General features: G+C 35.8%; 4 protein-coding genes across 5 annotated transcripts in view; 2 read left to right on the forward strand and 2 right to left on the reverse strand.

Annotated features, from left to right (window-relative positions):
- Nucleotides 1–26: 26 nt before the first annotated feature.
- Arl1 (ADP ribosylation factor-like 1) lies at nt 27–1,904 on the forward strand. Its single transcript, XM_018542995.1, has 5 exons — nt 27–146; nt 292–391; nt 757–873; nt 1,149–1,260; nt 1,411–1,904. The coding sequence occupies exons 1-5, from the start codon at nt 143–145 to the stop codon at nt 1,618–1,620; spliced, it is 543 nt and encodes a 180-aa protein (XP_018398497.1). The 5' UTR covers nt 27–142; the 3' UTR covers nt 1,621–1,904.
- PolD1 (DNA polymerase delta 1, catalytic subunit) lies at nt 1,526–7,544 on the reverse strand. Of its 2 annotated transcripts, XM_018542993.1 has the most exons (14): nt 7,472–7,544; nt 6,953–7,052; nt 6,696–6,807; nt 6,387–6,559; nt 6,055–6,314; nt 5,734–5,960; nt 5,494–5,660; nt 5,173–5,418; nt 4,762–5,064; nt 4,218–4,688; nt 3,702–4,108; nt 2,956–3,609; nt 2,691–2,814; nt 1,526–1,602 (listed from the first exon to the last, which is right to left on the reverse strand). In XM_018542993.1, exons 1-13 carry the CDS (start codon nt 7,531–7,533, stop codon nt 2,718–2,720), a joined length of 3,279 nt encoding a protein of 1,092 aa, XP_018398495.1. In that variant the 5' UTR covers nt 7,534–7,544; the 3' UTR covers nt 1,526–1,602; nt 2,691–2,717. The 2 variants fall into 2 exon arrangements, with proteins under 2 accessions (XP_018398495.1, XP_018398496.1); XM_018542994.1 differs by lacking the exons at nt 6,387–6,559; nt 6,953–7,052; nt 7,472–7,544 and having other exon boundaries at nt 6,696–6,737.
- A 1,132-nt stretch (nt 7,545–8,676) lies between these two features.
- Nucleotides 8,677–11,039, forward strand: LOC108776491 (leukocyte surface antigen CD53). The gene is made up of 6 exons (XM_018543114.1): nt 8,677–8,868; nt 8,958–9,140; nt 9,309–9,479; nt 9,551–9,640; nt 10,602–10,721; nt 10,803–11,039. Exons 1-6 carry the CDS (start codon nt 8,677–8,679, stop codon nt 10,884–10,886), a joined length of 840 nt encoding a protein of 279 aa, XP_018398616.1. The 3' UTR covers nt 10,887–11,039.
- Nucleotides 11,034–16,700, reverse strand: part of Ten-a (Teneurin-a transmembrane protein) — a 38,284-nt gene continuing 32,617 nt past the window's right edge. The window contains exon 19 of the mRNA XM_018543115.1: nt 11,034–16,673. Coding sequence (XP_018398617.1) covers nt 15,712–16,673 — 962 coding nt within the window. The 3' untranslated portion in view covers nt 11,034–15,711. The remainder of the gene's footprint in view (nt 16,674–16,700) is intronic.

The following is a 16,700-nucleotide window of genomic DNA, read 5'->3' on the forward strand; positions in this document are numbered from 1 at the left end:
ACTGAACTAGGTCGTATATTGTGGATGCAGTACAGCGAGGGAGGGTTGACGCGGCCCGGTTATTTGGACATATTTATGGTTATCAAGTTTGACAATAAACATCGGACGGTCCTGTATGACTCGGAGTTAACGATACGTCAGCATGGGTGAGTCAACAACGCGCGATTTTTCGCTCTATGTCACGGATTTATTCCTTTAAAAAAAAGGACTGTATATCGCACGCTACTCCGACTATCGAGATGATTTTCCTCACGGTTTCGCACGCGAGATTCTGACGATATCTTCTTACAGGTGGGTTGCTCAGCTACTTCCGTAACCTGCTCGGTAGTCGTGAGATGCGGATCTTGATCTTAGGCCTGGACGGCGCCGGCAAAACCACGATTTTGTATAGGTTTGCATGACAGTCTTGTTACCTTGATGACTAGCTGTCATCTGTGTTTACATGGTGCATCTAATTATAATCAATTTTTTTGGAAGTTTTTTTTATACTTGGAGCTTTTTCATCTTTATATCTTGAAGTCATCTCTTTGGCATTATTTTAAACATAATTTATATTCTATTTACTATAGAATTGTACATATTATGAATATCATTAATAATATATATAATTTATATTTTATAATTCTATAATATGATTATCCAAATGTACTACTTAATTCTATGATGATGAGAAAGAAATATATATATACATTTATTTATATAGAATTTCAACTAGAAATTGCTATAAGCAAAGTTTTTTAATTGCTTGCTTATTAGGTTACAGGTCGGCGAAGTAGTAACTACAATACCAACCATAGGATTCAATGTAGAACAAGTTACTTACAAGAATTTAAAGTTTCAAGTTTGGGATCTCGGCGGTCAAACGAGTATACGGTATGTAGCTCATGTATATGTAAAAGTTAGTTTTATATCAAACTATTTTTTTTATCCTAAATTTCAAGAACACATATGCATATATCAATGCTAACCAAGATTTGTAATATTGTATGGCTATTTACATCTATATCTTCTTTTTTCAATCTCCATTAAGAAAAAAAAAACAAAGTATAGGTGTAAATGTTGATACATGTTAAGTTGTCCTGAATTACAAATTTTAAGCAGCACTGGTATGTCATTGTAGAGTTCATAAAATATATTTATACTTTCAGACCATACTGGAGGTGTTACTATTCCAATACAGACGCGATAATTTATGTGGTAGATTCGGCAGACAGAGATAGAATAGGCATATCAAAGGATGAATTAATTCTCATGTTACAAGTAATATTCATTTTTAAATTAATAATTACGCGTACTACTTTTTTTATAAAAAAAAATTTTTTTGTTTTACATACTTTATTGTTTTACATTAATATTAACGATTGTTTTTTTTTAAATATGTAATTTTGAACGTATCTTATATTTAAACAGGAAGAAGAGTTACAAGGCGCGATCTTGGTGGTACTGGCGAATAAACAGGATATGGCAGGATGCCTTAGTGTTGCGGAGGTCCATCAAGCACTCGGATTGGACGCTCTTAAAAACAGAACCTTCCAAATATTTAAAACTTCCGCGACAAAAGGCGAAGGGCTTGACCAAGCCATGGACTGGTTGTCGAATGCACTGCAGAGTAGAAAATGATCAATATTATGTCAGAGTTATTTATATTTGAGCCTTACAAGGGGACTAGTCACACGACTGTCGCTCTAAACGTGTCGTCAGGTTGTTGCCGGGCACGTGATATTTTGTTTATTTATTGTAATTATTGTATTTTAAATATTTCCTTTATAATTTACAGAGCAAGAACATTCGAAGAATTGCAGTACTTTTTTCATAACGGTTGAAACACGTAACAATAAGGGGATCATTTTATCTTTCTATATTTAAGATAATAAACTTAGAAAATCTTTTCAACTTAGAATCTTTTGCACTAATAAGTATCTCATGCTATTGTTACGCTACTACGCGTAACATTATTAAATAATTTGGTTAAAATAATTGTCGCTATTCATTTAATATTAACGGTAATTAAATTTAATACTTATGGAATTATTAATTGTTTGTAATGGGAATATGAGTATATTGCTATCAAATATACAACTCGATTACCAAGCAAACACGAGAATAAATTTTCGAAAAAATTTAAACTCGTAAAACAAGAATACTCCATTTAAATCGTATATATGCATCATATATTATTGTCTTCATGTATCTTAAATTATATAAAATACTTTTTTTTACAATAATATGAGTAAAACAAATTTAAAATAAATCTCAAAGTATTATAGGATACAAGTGCAACATCGTACTAGCATTTATAAAAATTGTTACACAATATAAACGAAATAAAATTAATTCTGTGCCGTGAAAAAATTATGTTTAGAAATGATTTATAGTATATAATAGAGGTTTCATTTTGAATTAAATTCTAATTTAACTGAGAGATAATTTTTATATTCGTGATATATACATATATATAAGCTGAGATCATTTTTATCGATTAGTAGTAATTAAAATTAAATAATAGATTGGTTGATAATTTTTAATATATGATTTTTAATATGTGTTTATTCTTCCTATAAAATTTTAATATTTATGAAAAAACAAATATTTTATAATAATTCGTAATATATATTCGAATTAAATTTATTATGTATAAATAATGGTAATTTCGTTTGTAGTAAGTAATAGCTTTTATAAAATGAACCTACCTATACAACATGTGATCGCTCTTTTCACTACCATTCCACTGCGCCAAACCTTTTAATTCGTTTGATTTTCGCATCCATGTCTAGTCGAGATTTCACCCTCATGTAAAATATCGGGCAGTCACGGCTGAAAATATATTTGAAAGTAACTATTTTGGAATATTATTCATATTTACTTTTCTATGTGTAAATATTGATTCAGTATTAATATATATATATACATATCCGTATTTAGAAAGAGTATTCCATATTAATTAATACAACTAACTTAGAGCATATAACTTCTTGATGGAGACTCCCTTGACATCTTTGGCATTCCGCCCACAATCTAGAAAACTTTTCTTCTAGTTTATGTTGAGCCTGCAACTCGTTGTGAAACAGTTCAGCCTCTTGAGGTTCACAATGCTTACATACTGCCTTGCCTTCTCTGTCTGGTGGTAAAACAGCCTTACAGCCTAAACATGTCTCTTTTTTACGTGTGAAAGCCGCAAGCGCTCCAACTTGCGAGGTAGCGATGCATCTTGTACGCGTATGATCTCCTTTCAGGAGAAGCGACTCAGCCTTGTCGCCGAGGATAGGTTCAAAGATACGTACAAGAGGTTTCGCCAATTGATTCTCCAGATAATAGTTCGTATCTATCGGGATACTATTATGCAGTGCGTATACGGGATCTTCTGCCTTTTGGTATGCCGGTGTGCCTTTAGCTGCGCTTGTGAACACGTATGCCACTCGGTCACCGAGTTTCGGTGCATTTCCAGCATCTCGTTTCTTCATCTTCGTCGCCAGTTCAACGTGCGCTTGTTTCGCCGCATAATCTGTCTTTGTCAGTTCCTTCGTGATGACTAATTGAGATAGATCGATACGATTACACAGAAGATCGCTAATGACTTGTTTGGCATAATCCACAGCAGCATGTGGATTCCTGTGTATAATATTATATATTATTTATTACTTTTTATCTATAATATATAAATACGACGACTTGGATAAAGCGTAAAAGAAAAAGTAATGTACCTTTCAATAAGCAATATTTGCAAACAAGTATTCATCATATTCGCTACCAATGGACAATTATCTCGGCGCACCGTTTCGAGACCTTTACAATCCATTTTATCATATTTATCAGGTTTCGTAAAATACAGACCAGCATAACGTTTTTTGTTGATTAAAAGATACGGAAAATACACTTTCTCAAACTCCAGCTTTATAGGCTTGATGAATTTAGATGTCACGTAATCAGCCGCTTCTTTACCGAGTTTCATTGCATCTTCTATATCTTTCACGCCAAACTTAACCATGACGGAATCAGTGTCACCATATATGACTACTGCGTCGTTTTTATATCCATTTTCCATTCGAAAGTGATCCTCCACTTCTTGCTTTGTTTGCTCTATCATAGTACGTCCATAAGCTGTAACGCTCTGCAATTTATGATATTACATTTATTACAAATATTTGGTACTTTATATGATATATATACTTTACAATGTTCTTTTTGTTAAATATGTTTTGAGAATATCGAGAACTTACAGCAGATATTTCCAAGCATGGTAATTTTCCCATCTGCGCACCTGTGAATCCATATACGGAATTCGCCGACACTTTCAAGGCGTATTGCCTGCCATCGAGTACTTTTTGCTTCAAAGGATCCGTTTCTTCCTTTAACTCTGCTTTTGCTTTTTTTCTAGCCGCCAATAGGTTTTCCAAAATCTCCGGAAGAATTCCTTTCCTCATTGCATTCTTAATAAATAACGATTTACTAGGAGTTGTGGTAATTTGGTCCTCTTGAATATTGAGTTCCTTCTTTTTAGCAACGGTTAATAATGTTGTGTAACATAAGTTGTGTGCCATAATAATGCTAGGATATAAAGAACTGAAATCTAAAGTAGCTATCGGATCATTGTAGTAGCCACGCTTAGGTTCAATGACAGTCGCTCCTTCGAATTGTTCGTCGGTACCATGACCCTGATGTACTGGCATCAAGTAATCCTTTTCCCTAGTCTGACATCAATAAATACACTTAACTGCCAATGTTACAAATATTTCTCTTTCCGTAATTATATCAATGTATTACCTTACGTAAGAGTTGAGAAACAACTTTTATTTGTTGCCCACGAGTCAATAAGCTAGAAATGGATACTCCTGTAACTCTTGCCATTTCCATATAGATAATAATACACATTAATTTGTCTAATAATCTAAGTGGTAAGTATGCATCCTTCAAACAGTATACAGCGAGACGTCGACGTGTCTGTGCATTTCCGTTTTGTAATCCTGTAATATCCTTGTGCTGAACATCTTCTTTTTGTTCTTGAAGAAAATGATATGATACAGCATTTAGAGTATAAGATCTCAGTTTATAATCTCGGACCAATACCTGAAAGCACATATATGTGTTTTTATTAAAACTGAGATATATATGTATATATAAAGAAAGAAAGAGAGAGAGAAGCACCATGTTTATATTTTATAGAAATTTTCTTACTAGCAATAAATCGAATGGGACTCTTCCTTCAAAATTAATTGATTTGTTCTCACGGCGACCCAGCTGTTTACTTTGCAGTACATGATCCTTGATTACAGATTTTATATTTTTTATTCGACCGAGGAAATTAAAGTTTTTAACATTGAGATGTTGCGCGCGATTAATTAAATATGGAAAGTCAAAATTGTTTATGTTATATCCCGTAAAAATGTCAGGATCTAATTGTCGCACGAAATCAGCCCATTTCTTGCAAAAGAAAATAATATCATTAATATAGATTATTAATACCTGGATATTTTTTCTACGATTTAATTAACTTACCTCTAACATTAAGTTTTCTTTTTCAAAACTCAGAACTTGGCAACCAACGATAGGCGCGCAAGTATCGAGAGTGAAAATATTTCTTAAAAACGGTTCTGACTCGCCCTGTCTTATGACCATGTTAGCAATTTGTATCACAGGATCATGTTTTGCTTCCGGAAAGATACCTGCAGAAAAGATTGGTAATTAAATTCATGTAATAAAAAGTATTAAAATTAAAGAAGAAAAAGTAATAATTACCTTCGCGTCCAGCGCATTCGATATCGAAACTGAGAATTCTGAATGGAGCTATTTTTGACCATTCTCCTTCTGGTGCATGAGCTATAAAACCATCCCATGCAACATCCACTTCCAATTGACATCTTGTAGTTAATTCTAACATGTGTCCATGCCGACCACGTAATTTCCAGCTTCCTGGTGGTAATTCAATCCAAGAACAGCCAACTACTGATGTATCAACCATGAACCTTTCATTTAATGATCAAATATAAAATTAACGTTGTAATTTCGATAAAAACGTAACATATAGAAATAATAAATATTATATTATGTCTACACTACCTGATATCAAAATCGATGTTACTTTCAAATGCTCTATAGTGGTGATTAAATGCAGTATACACTGTGTCTTGTTCTAATAATCTTTTACAAGGTGCTATCAATTTTGGGACTGCTACTGTAATTTTTAAAAATGGCAACTTATCATTTCCTCCATATCCATACATCGATTGTTTGTAGACTAATTCGACTGCTAGGATAGCATCTTGTATGTTATCTGGATTTGACTTCATATCCTTCTTTACAGCTTGATTAAGAGCTTCCTATATTCAAAAGATTCTAATGTTAATTATTTCTTAGATCAACAAAAAAGTTTTTTGTTAAAATAAACATACTTTAAATAGCCTGCAATGATTGTTCGTAAAATTTGATGGTGCTGATACAAACAGATAGGGACAAAAGCCATGGACATAACAACAGACAGAATTTCCTTTTTCCGTAACGCCAAACATTCTCATTATCGGTACAGGTCCTACTTTACTACCTGGCATTCCAGAAAGAGATTTACCTATATGCAATCATAAATTTTGCAATACTGATATATTTTTAATTGACAGAGTTGCTTTGTTATTTTTTTAATAATAAACATACACACACACACACACACACACATACACACATATGTATTAAAAATACATTGTTACCTATATAATGATCAATTTCGATTTGTTGAAATGCCAGTGTATCAATTTTTGGATTCAAAGGTGGTGGAGGAGCCCTACTCCATTTCACAGATGTATTTTCTTGTTCAGGTCCCTATATAAAATAGAATTATTAATAAATAATAAATATGTATACAATTACACATAATATAAAAAATTCAAATTACAAATTATATATTTATTTAAACAAAAAATTGATTTTAGATTAATAAAAATATGATTTAGAGAGAAAGACATACTTCTCCTATTAACAGTGTTTCATCTAAAAAATCTTCATCTGCAAGATCCATAGTGGCTAGTTCTGCCTCAAATGAGCTAGGTTTCTCCTCATCTTCATCTCTGTTTGATAAGATTAATATGCAAATTTTTTAATTTATTATATCACATAAGAAAAATATAATATTGTAGATATTTAATATCATGCAATTTTTCAAATAGTAGTTAAATACAAATCAATACTGGTTAATAAAAATTTATTATAAGCGTAAAATAATAAAAACAAATATTTAATTAGATTTATTATACATATTTATTATACATATACAGAAATAAAAACATATCTTTTAAATAAGACTAAATTATCAGATTTAGATAAATAGATATAAAACAAGCATATTCATTCAATTAAATGACATTTAAACAAGTATTAATAAACGTAAGAGTATTATGATAAATTATTAAATAGAGTTATAAGTACAATGGGGACAGAAGCATAGAGGTTAACAAGCATTAGATTCAATAGCGAGACGAATGGTTACCTAAATTTGGGCTTCTTCGCTGCTGAAGGTGTTGAAAACGATTTTCGATTTATTTTACTCATGTTTATGATTATAACACGTAAAAGACACACAAAATAAGAAGCTGAACTCTTGTCATGTAAAGGCGGGAACGGTTTACTTCGTTCAATGACTCAATTTGATTATAGTCTGCACTGTTGCACTTTAAAGTACATGAAAATATATGCAAAGAGTACATAAATATTTCAATAATTTAATAAAATATTTCATTTATAGCTTGATAAAAATGTGAGAATATTAGTATGAAGTATTTCTGATCAATCATATCTTTGCGCGTTGCGTTTTTCTATTTTAAAATAAATATCTTTGTTTATATGTCGTTCTCATTTGTAATGCTCCGGTGTAGAATAGTGTAATCTTATATTAAATTACAGGTTAGTAAAATTTGTGAAACAATATTCCCTAGAATTTATTTTATTAGGGATATTTTAAGAAATATATATATATACCAACCAAAAATGAAGCCGTTGGATATGCAGAAACCTAGGCCATCAGAGATTGATTAAAATATAGGACTATTTTTTTAATTCGTCATTTGCATTTAACTCCTGCTCATATTTAAATTTAAATTAATTCTATTTATTTCAAATATAAATAATGGATAATGAATAATTTTTAAATATAAATATTTAAAAATAAATATGATAAAAATATACTGAACATTAATAATAGTTATAATTAACAAAGTTAGTTTTGTATTAATGTAAATGTTACACACACAAACAGAAGAAATAATCACAAAATTATATAATATTAAGATCTAACAAATTTTAGTTTAGAAATTTTTCAGGAGAGAGACTCGGTTGAATTTTAATTAAATAATTATAACAACAACTTTCTAAATTAATTTTTAAATTAAAAAATAAATTTCGAAAAATGACACGTACTCACAATAATATTTAAAAATTAATGCTCGAGTGATTCTGTATAATTACCAAAATTAACTTCTTTCTGTTTTTCTAGATTTTTATTATTTTCATCAATCTTATTAAGCTTATATGTAGTAAATGATCAATTTACCGATTGTCATTAACGTTGTCATGAAATGACAATTTAGGCTCGAGAAATGTCAAATTTAAAACATAGTGATAAATCAACTCTGTATGTGACGCGCGTTCACTAAAATACGTAATTAATGAACTGGCGAATATTTCATAAGACTAGCAATGGGGCGTGACGAAAATAAAAACGAGATTGAAACAGATACGGACGATGACGAAGTTACTGAAAGTGGTGAAACCATTTCGACAGAAAGAAGTTCCAAAAATATCGGTACTTCTCCGTCTAAATTATTTTGCAAGTGGCTACCGAAGAAATATTTCAAATTCTTCTTCTTACTGCTTAACAGCATAGCTCTCGTGAGTATTAAGACATGGAAATCTTGGTAGAATCTTCTCAAATACAATTTATAGGTTCGAACAATTTAATTTTGAAATGTATATTTAAGCTCACAGGTGTAACGGCGATAACAATAGCTATCTGGATGTTGACTGATACAAACTTTACATATAGACTGCTCGGCCAGCAGCTTTTCATGACAATTTTATTAATTCTAGGAGTGTTTGTGTCTCTTGTAGCTTTTACCGGAATCATAGGAATCGTGAAGAAAAAAGAATATTTCATGATTTTTGTAAGTTGAATTAATGAAGCAAAAATATGTTCCGAAATTTGTTTTCTGATTTAAAATACAATATTATTGTATTATATTTTATCAGCCTGTTTGGATATAAATTAAGTATAAAATGAACAATTTAAAAATAGTCTGTTTTATATAACGCGCACGTATTTTATCTTTTAGTACTTAATGTGCCAATCAATCGCTCTCTGTGCTGTGTTTGTATATTTGACAATGAGTTTTCCATTCTTCGACAAGATTACGAAAAAGATTCGAGATGAGATGAGCAACTCTATGGAAAATTATCAGTCTTCAGATTGGGCTGTGAAAGCGTGGGACAATACTCATAGATATGTAAGAACTTTATACAGCATTATATTTTTCAATTACATATTCTTTGCACGTTTTACAATGATTCGTTTCAGTTAAAATGCTGCGGAATTAGATCATCCAAAGACTGGTTAGATCATCAAATAAGCATTCCACAAAGTTGTTGTTCTGTATCACTTAAACAGGTAAAAATTTCAAGTAAAAAAAATCTTTAAAAAATACATATCTAAATATTTTAAAAATAAAAATTAAAAATCTAAAAACTTAAAAATAAATAAGTCTTTAAAAAATATCTAATTATATAAAAGAAAAATCAGAATATTATATACATTATTATTGATACCAAATTCATGGTTGAGAAAATTATTTTACAAGTTACTTATGAGTAACTGTATTTATGTAAGGAGTAATTTAAAAAGTAACTTAATTATTATACCTTGATTAAATTGAATAAAGATAACTCTAAGTCCCGAAATAGATGTAGTAAATTTAAGCATTAAGAAACTGATCAAAATCATAGTTGGTTCTTTTCACATTTAATGGTTTTAGGAATTATATTTTAAATAAAATTATAGAGATATATCAAAATAGCTTTCTAAAGTTAAAAGCTTATACATCCGGTCTTAGTCATGGAAGGATTGCGCCAGTCGCGTCTTGATCCGTTTGCTGCCAAGTAGCACGTATTTTCTTTTTCATACCGGGAAATGAGTTAGTTGCGTTCACGCGCAGCGTACATCCGGTTGCGCCTAATAATATCCGGATCCCTTTTACTCTTCTCGGGAATTTTCTCTTTTTCCTGTTTCTCAGAAGTCACGACGACTTGTCATAATTTTCGGCCGATCAACTGCATTCCGGAACAAACTACTTCATCAGTAGATACAATTCCCAAATATACATGTTGAAATAGTTAAACAAATCAATAAACTATCGTATTTATTCGATGACCATATAATTATGATTACTGAACACATTAATATGTATTATTATTCATTCATTTTATTCGTATTAGCAATTTATTTAATTACTAAACAAATATATTATTATTATGTATGCAAAATCAATAGTGATTTGGATACAACCACTATAGTCAATTTGGAAATGAATAACAATTGATTTGAACATGGAACATCTGATTTTTATTTTTAGTGCCTGCACATGACAGATAATGTGTCTTATAAATCTGGATGCTTAAAAGGAGCCTATATGCTGTTAAAATCGTATGTCCAGACTGCCTCTATTTCAACGCTTGTCATATTTCCACTTCTGGTAAATTAAAGCTTATTACTTTCTTGCCTTCTTATTTAATAAATAATATAAGAAAAAAAAATTATTATTTACATATTTCAGTTAATCAGCGTGTTTTTAGCGTTTGGTTTACGAAAAAGATTGAAAACGAATCGATTAATGAGGGACGAAGCGACATATTTATGAAGACATCAAGGGTAAACGTGACTTACAAGTGAATGACAAGTCCGGTGAAACGTTTTCCCGTTTTTTATTATCATATATAGATCATATATTTTCTGAAAACACTTAATATATTGTACTTAAGATAATAATATTGTAAGTTTATTGGACATGCTGGTTGGATCGCCGTCTGCCGCGTGGCAGTGGTTCAAGTGGAAAAGTCCGTAAAATTACTCACTTCCCCGGCGCTTCTACGATGATCATCGAATCAGGATGTGTTTTTTAACACGCGGGGGAGAAAGGGGAGGCGAAAAAATACATTTATAAAAATTGCTCGTGACCATCGTAATGCTCTCGTTTACGGAAGGGTTCAAACGGTATAAAGGGAGGGGAGTATCTGATCGAATGGCGGGGGATGAGTTCTTCCTTTTTTTCCCTTCCTTTCCCTACGATAAAATATAGAGCGTCTTACGTGAAATCGATTGCCTGTCGATGCGATACGAAATATTGACGTAGTGATAATTTAACGCGCGCGATGCACCTGTCTTTTTCTCTCCATTAATCTTCTCGTCTAAATTATCGCTAAACGACTGCGGCAGTTCGACACCGCGTTTATGTATAGCGTGTGTGCGTGTGTATGCTGTATCCGTGTGTTTGCGCTTTATATAATGTATATCCTGTACTTCGTGTATGGGATGTATACGGATTCCATAGCTGCGGGAATAGGGTTGTGGGAAGGACAGAGGGCTTTGGGCGCAGTTTCAGGCAGGTTCCCATCCAATTACAGATATATTATATCATAGCAAACATCGTGACTATTTACAATAAATACAGTTGATTAGGTTATATAAATAAAATATATATAATATCGTATCGTTAGGTTTAGGTTTACAGCAACACGTGACAGTAAACAATTAGATCAGCGGCAAAGTAGCGTTAATCTATCTAAGGTAGTGGTCGTAGTAGCTTTAGCGTGACTGACTCTTCCGTTCGCTTTTCGCGCTCGCTTAATCTTCAATATATATCTCTCATTTTCACGCTCTCTTTCTTCCCTTTCGTTCTCGCTCTACATTTATCGCTCTCTCGCATCCTGAACTTCCCGTTTCACGTTTCCGAATTCTTTTTTTTACCCCCTTCCCTTTTTTTTCGGCGTGGCGAGTCGCGCTCGAGAACCAATCGCGCCGCAAATTCGTGGATCGACGGTTACTGCTATAATTGGCCACTCTAGCTCCTCTCATGTGTACATATATATATATATTTATATTTCTTCTCAATATATTCATATATATTTATATTTATTTATTTATTTCACATAATCATTATTTCTTCGCGCGTTCTACTTCGTTTCTTTTTATTTATTTATTTATTTAGAGAAGTACGTGGAGTTGTCGCGATCCCCCGCGGACGGTCACGGGGAACGAACGAATCTGGAACGAGTTCGCAAAAACGAGAGATGAAACTTCACGGAAGTTAGAGTGAATTTTTTTTTCTAATATTATAATCGCGTAAGACGGGGTCGGGCCTGGAGTCGACTTTTTGGGGTCTCCCCGCCCGTACGACATGTATATCGCGGCTACCTGGCCCGCTCATTAATTTGACACGTGATATTTAAAAAATAGTCGATTTTTCTTGAACGCACTGTTGCCGGATCCAACAGCGGATAATGCGGTTAAAGATCAAGAGGGCAGTGTGAAGGGCAGTGGGAGGAGCAGGTGTGAGGGGATTGGTTGGCCAAAGGGAAACGATGAGTGTTTAGATATGCACGAATGTCGAAGCACTCCTATTTCGCTTATCTAGAGAAAGCAGAAGCTCTCGGAAGATTAACAGAAATCACCGTCAAATATTATTCTCGCGAAATTACCTGCACCATTGCTGAAAGACGGTAGCTGTCTCATTGTTACAGTTGCAATAACTGGATAGAGTCATTTAATATAGCCGAGGGTGTTGTATTTATTACTAAATTTAAACGCGATTTTAAAGCGATTGCTACTAAGAAATTGAATTTAACAGTCACAGTAAATTACTCGAAATTGACTAATATTAATTAATGATTCCATGAGATTTTGGTTATTTTCATATATGAGTCTTTCCTAAAGAGTAAAGTTAAAACAAAGTGAAATATAATTGCACGTCGGTTACGCTTAGATAAGCGAGGGAGGAATGCGGCTCGACGATCGAGCCCGTTCACGCGGCCGTCTGCCAGAGAAACGCAATGATGAGCAACGCGCGGGGATAGATATTTACGGCGCGATTTTAGTGTAGTAATTCCGTTTTCGCATGTCGTTTCGCGCGTGCGAACGAGGACTTGAAATGTACAAAAAGGATCACCCTTGCGGCCTCGTTGGCACGTGCGAGCGCGCGTGCCTCCGACAGGAGGAGTTCGTCTTGGACCGCGGTTTAAAATTGCCCAGGCAACACGACATCGTAAAAGAAGTCGTAAAGACGGCCTAATTTTTCAGACATCGTTTGACTATCTCTCGGAAGTCTTTCACGATTTTGCGTTGTTGGGTATTATAGGTCTAAACACTTGCTCGAATTAGAAATACATTACGAAGCTTCCCTAAATCATTCTCTCTCTCTCTCATTCTTTCTTTCTCTCTCTCTATATATATATTTTTTTATACACTCAGCATATAGATAACATTTTTTATTCTTCATCTATTCAGACAGCAATGTCGTTGTGCCACTAACTATCCATAAACGGCACCGTCTCTAAAGCCGCGTTGCAAAATATCAATGGCGAGTACGAACGTTCGTAGAGACGCGAAAAAACAATACGTGCAACAAATCGACAGATCTGGAATCTTCATGGAGTTTGGAAGGTGAAGGGGAATGAGAGGAATGGGAGAAGGATTGATAGGATGATAATAAAAGGAATTTCCGATGCTAAGGATGGTTCGATGCACGTATATGGGTCTTTGTGCGCGGGCGATCGGCGCACACGCACACACATTCACATACATACATACACACACACACATACACATATACACGGGCGAAACGATCGTTACTTGACGGGCAGTAATTTTGGATACACATACTTAGTATTTTCGGTAAGGAAACATAGTTAACCGTTACGTTCATATCCAGCAAGCACAAATATGCGATATTGTATACGTATTATTTTTTTACCGATAATGAGTTTATCCCTCTTGCAAATTCCTCCCTTTCCGGTTTATACGCAGACACAGGGTTCGCACGCCCGGCTCGCATTTCCCTCCGCGATCTTCGAGAGTCATCGGAGGATACCCACCGTCGATCCCGAGCGACTATCTTCCCGCACACTTGCGCTCACGACAATGCGATATAGATCACCGATCGGCGACGATCAGGAACGCTTACGCTATGGATAGGACACATCCACATGTTAAAAATACGTTTAGTCTCGCTATTGGTATTCGACGACCTCATGCACGCTCATCCTCGCTCGATCATCGCTGATCCTCTCACTCCGCCTCTCTTTCACTCTCTCCATTCTCTCGCCATACAAGAAAAGCACCACTTTATAATACAAATTCGTCTCGTCCTTAATTGTCTAAAGCCGCGAACGGAATTCAAGCTCGAGACCGCACGATCGAGTCCGCACGATCGTTGGCTCCTAGTCCTTCTTCAAGGATACCGTGAGGATACCGTCTCTCCTCTGGTTCCTCTTCCTCAATCCTCTGCCGCTTCTCGCTAGGGCCATTCATGGTTGAGATTTATTTCCGCGCTCGCTGCCGCTTTCTGCATTCGTATTCGTCATCGCGCGTACTTGCATCACACCCGCCGTTGCTCTTTTTCTAAGTACGACGTTAAAATATCGTGAGCAGGGCACACACGTGGCTCGTCAACGTCGTCGTCAACGGCATCGCTCCTCCCGATTCTCACTATCCTCGCATTTATCCTACGCCGAAGAAGGCTGCTATGTCAATGTAAAGCTATGTATTGACTAGTTTCTCTCACTCTCTCTCTCTCTCTCTCTCTCTCTCTCTCTCTCTCTCTCTCTCTCTATCTCTCTCTCTCTCTCTCTCTCTCTCTCTCTCTTTCTTTTTTCGTCGCTCTCAACTATGAATGGCCTATTCTTCTCTCTCCTTTCTCCTCACTCTTCGTGTTATAACTATAATTACCTTGTATCGATGCGGTGTACCGTGTACGATTCACACGTGCGGCACCACGGTCTATCATTTACTTTAGGCCTCGAGCGCAAGCTCCACGAGCTTGCCGGCCTTGCCTCGTACGAACGTAATCAGAAAATTCCACATTCTGGAATTTAATTCAAACCTGCAAGCTGGTTATTAGCTGCGTTCACGTCGCGTCAAACTCCCAGAGGAAATTTCGCAATGTTCCTCCTCTTTCCCTTCCAGGCTCGCATGGTCCGAAATCCGATACACTCTCGATTCTCATTCTTTCCTCTCTCGACGTCGCTTATAAGGCTTTCGCGGATTTGCCAATCGCGGATCGGTCGCGCAGCTGGTCCGTGGAGCGAATACTCGATGAAATCAGCGTTCCTCCGCGTGCGCTTAACGCTCTTACATCCTACGTACCCTATACCTCGTGGTATATATATTTATTATATATAATATAACGTTATAGTGTTTTTGGCATCTTTGAAATACACAAATAGACTTTGGTATAAAACTTTTTGATAGTTTTCAGTACGTTTATATATATGCGCGTGCATACATATACGGACGCTGCGCATACAGCGTGCTACAGCGGCATTTTTTTATCTCCTTCCGTCGACTTTCACGTTTCCGGTTTCTCTTTCTATCTCTTTATCTGTCGGTGTCGCTCACTCGAAAGTCCCGCGGTTTCGATACTGGACAATGTCCCCGCGCGAGGGGACGATACGACTGACTTTTAAATCGCTCTAGCACATTTTATCTAACCACCAAAGCTTACAGGACGGCACGCCTCTCCTCCTGCGTCGCTTCTTGCTCGACTGGTCGACGGCCTTCTTCACGAACCTAATGTTGTAGGGATCCTCCGCGAGCTCGGGATACTGTTGTGCGTCGTGTATGTACTCGCCCTCGTAATTGGATGCAAGACCAACTTTCAGTATCTCATCCTGCTCGGCAACCATCCATTCGACGGATGTGGGAGTGTTCGTTTTAAGGGCTTCACGTTCCCGGTGCCATGCCTTCCTGATAGCGGTCGCCTTAGCGTGATGCAGTAGCCTCTGTTTTTCCTTCTCCGCCGTGGTGCCGTAACGCAAATTCACCACATAGCTGGCACCGTGTATTTTCACATCGATTAGTGAACTACTGCCACTGCCATTCTCATTCTCGTGGAATGTGGTGTTTACCTGACCTCCTAATCGTTTCAGCTGACCACGATCTTCGCTGGCACGCCAGGTTTCCTCTTTAACGAAGTAGAAGGCGTCCTGCTGTGCGCTGTGCACGACGAACGTAAATGGCAGAAAGTACGAGCGGTTGAACACGGACGTGAACACGTCACCATAAATAGCGTTAGCGCTGGGTACACTGGACACCACTGCCTGGCCATCGGCGGTTCTCGACACCAGGATACCCTTACCGAAAGGCGGATCAGACGCCGCACCTAGACGACTGGGTATCAGCTCGCTCGTGTCCTTCTTCAAGGCTGACCGTGGTGGCGCGGACAGGCTCACCGCGTCGCCCGAATGCCTCTGGGCGATGTGTGCGAGGAAACCGGATTGGACACCCAAATTGCGCGTTCTTTTCTTCTTACCGAATATAGAAGTTCCAGGACTGAGCGCTCGCGGAACAAGGCTTTCCGGTAGCTCATCCGGAAATAGCTGTGGCGCTAAACTCTTCAGGTCGTATCCGAGATGCGACAGCCATGATATGTGATCTGCAAGATAAAAACATGCCAAATGTA

This window comes from Cyphomyrmex costatus, unplaced genomic scaffold (assembly GCF_001594065.2).
Source record: "Cyphomyrmex costatus isolate MS0001 unplaced genomic scaffold, Ccosl1.0 scaffold36, whole genome shotgun sequence".
NCBI classification, from domain to species: domain Eukaryota; kingdom Metazoa; phylum Arthropoda; class Insecta; order Hymenoptera; family Formicidae; genus Cyphomyrmex; species Cyphomyrmex costatus.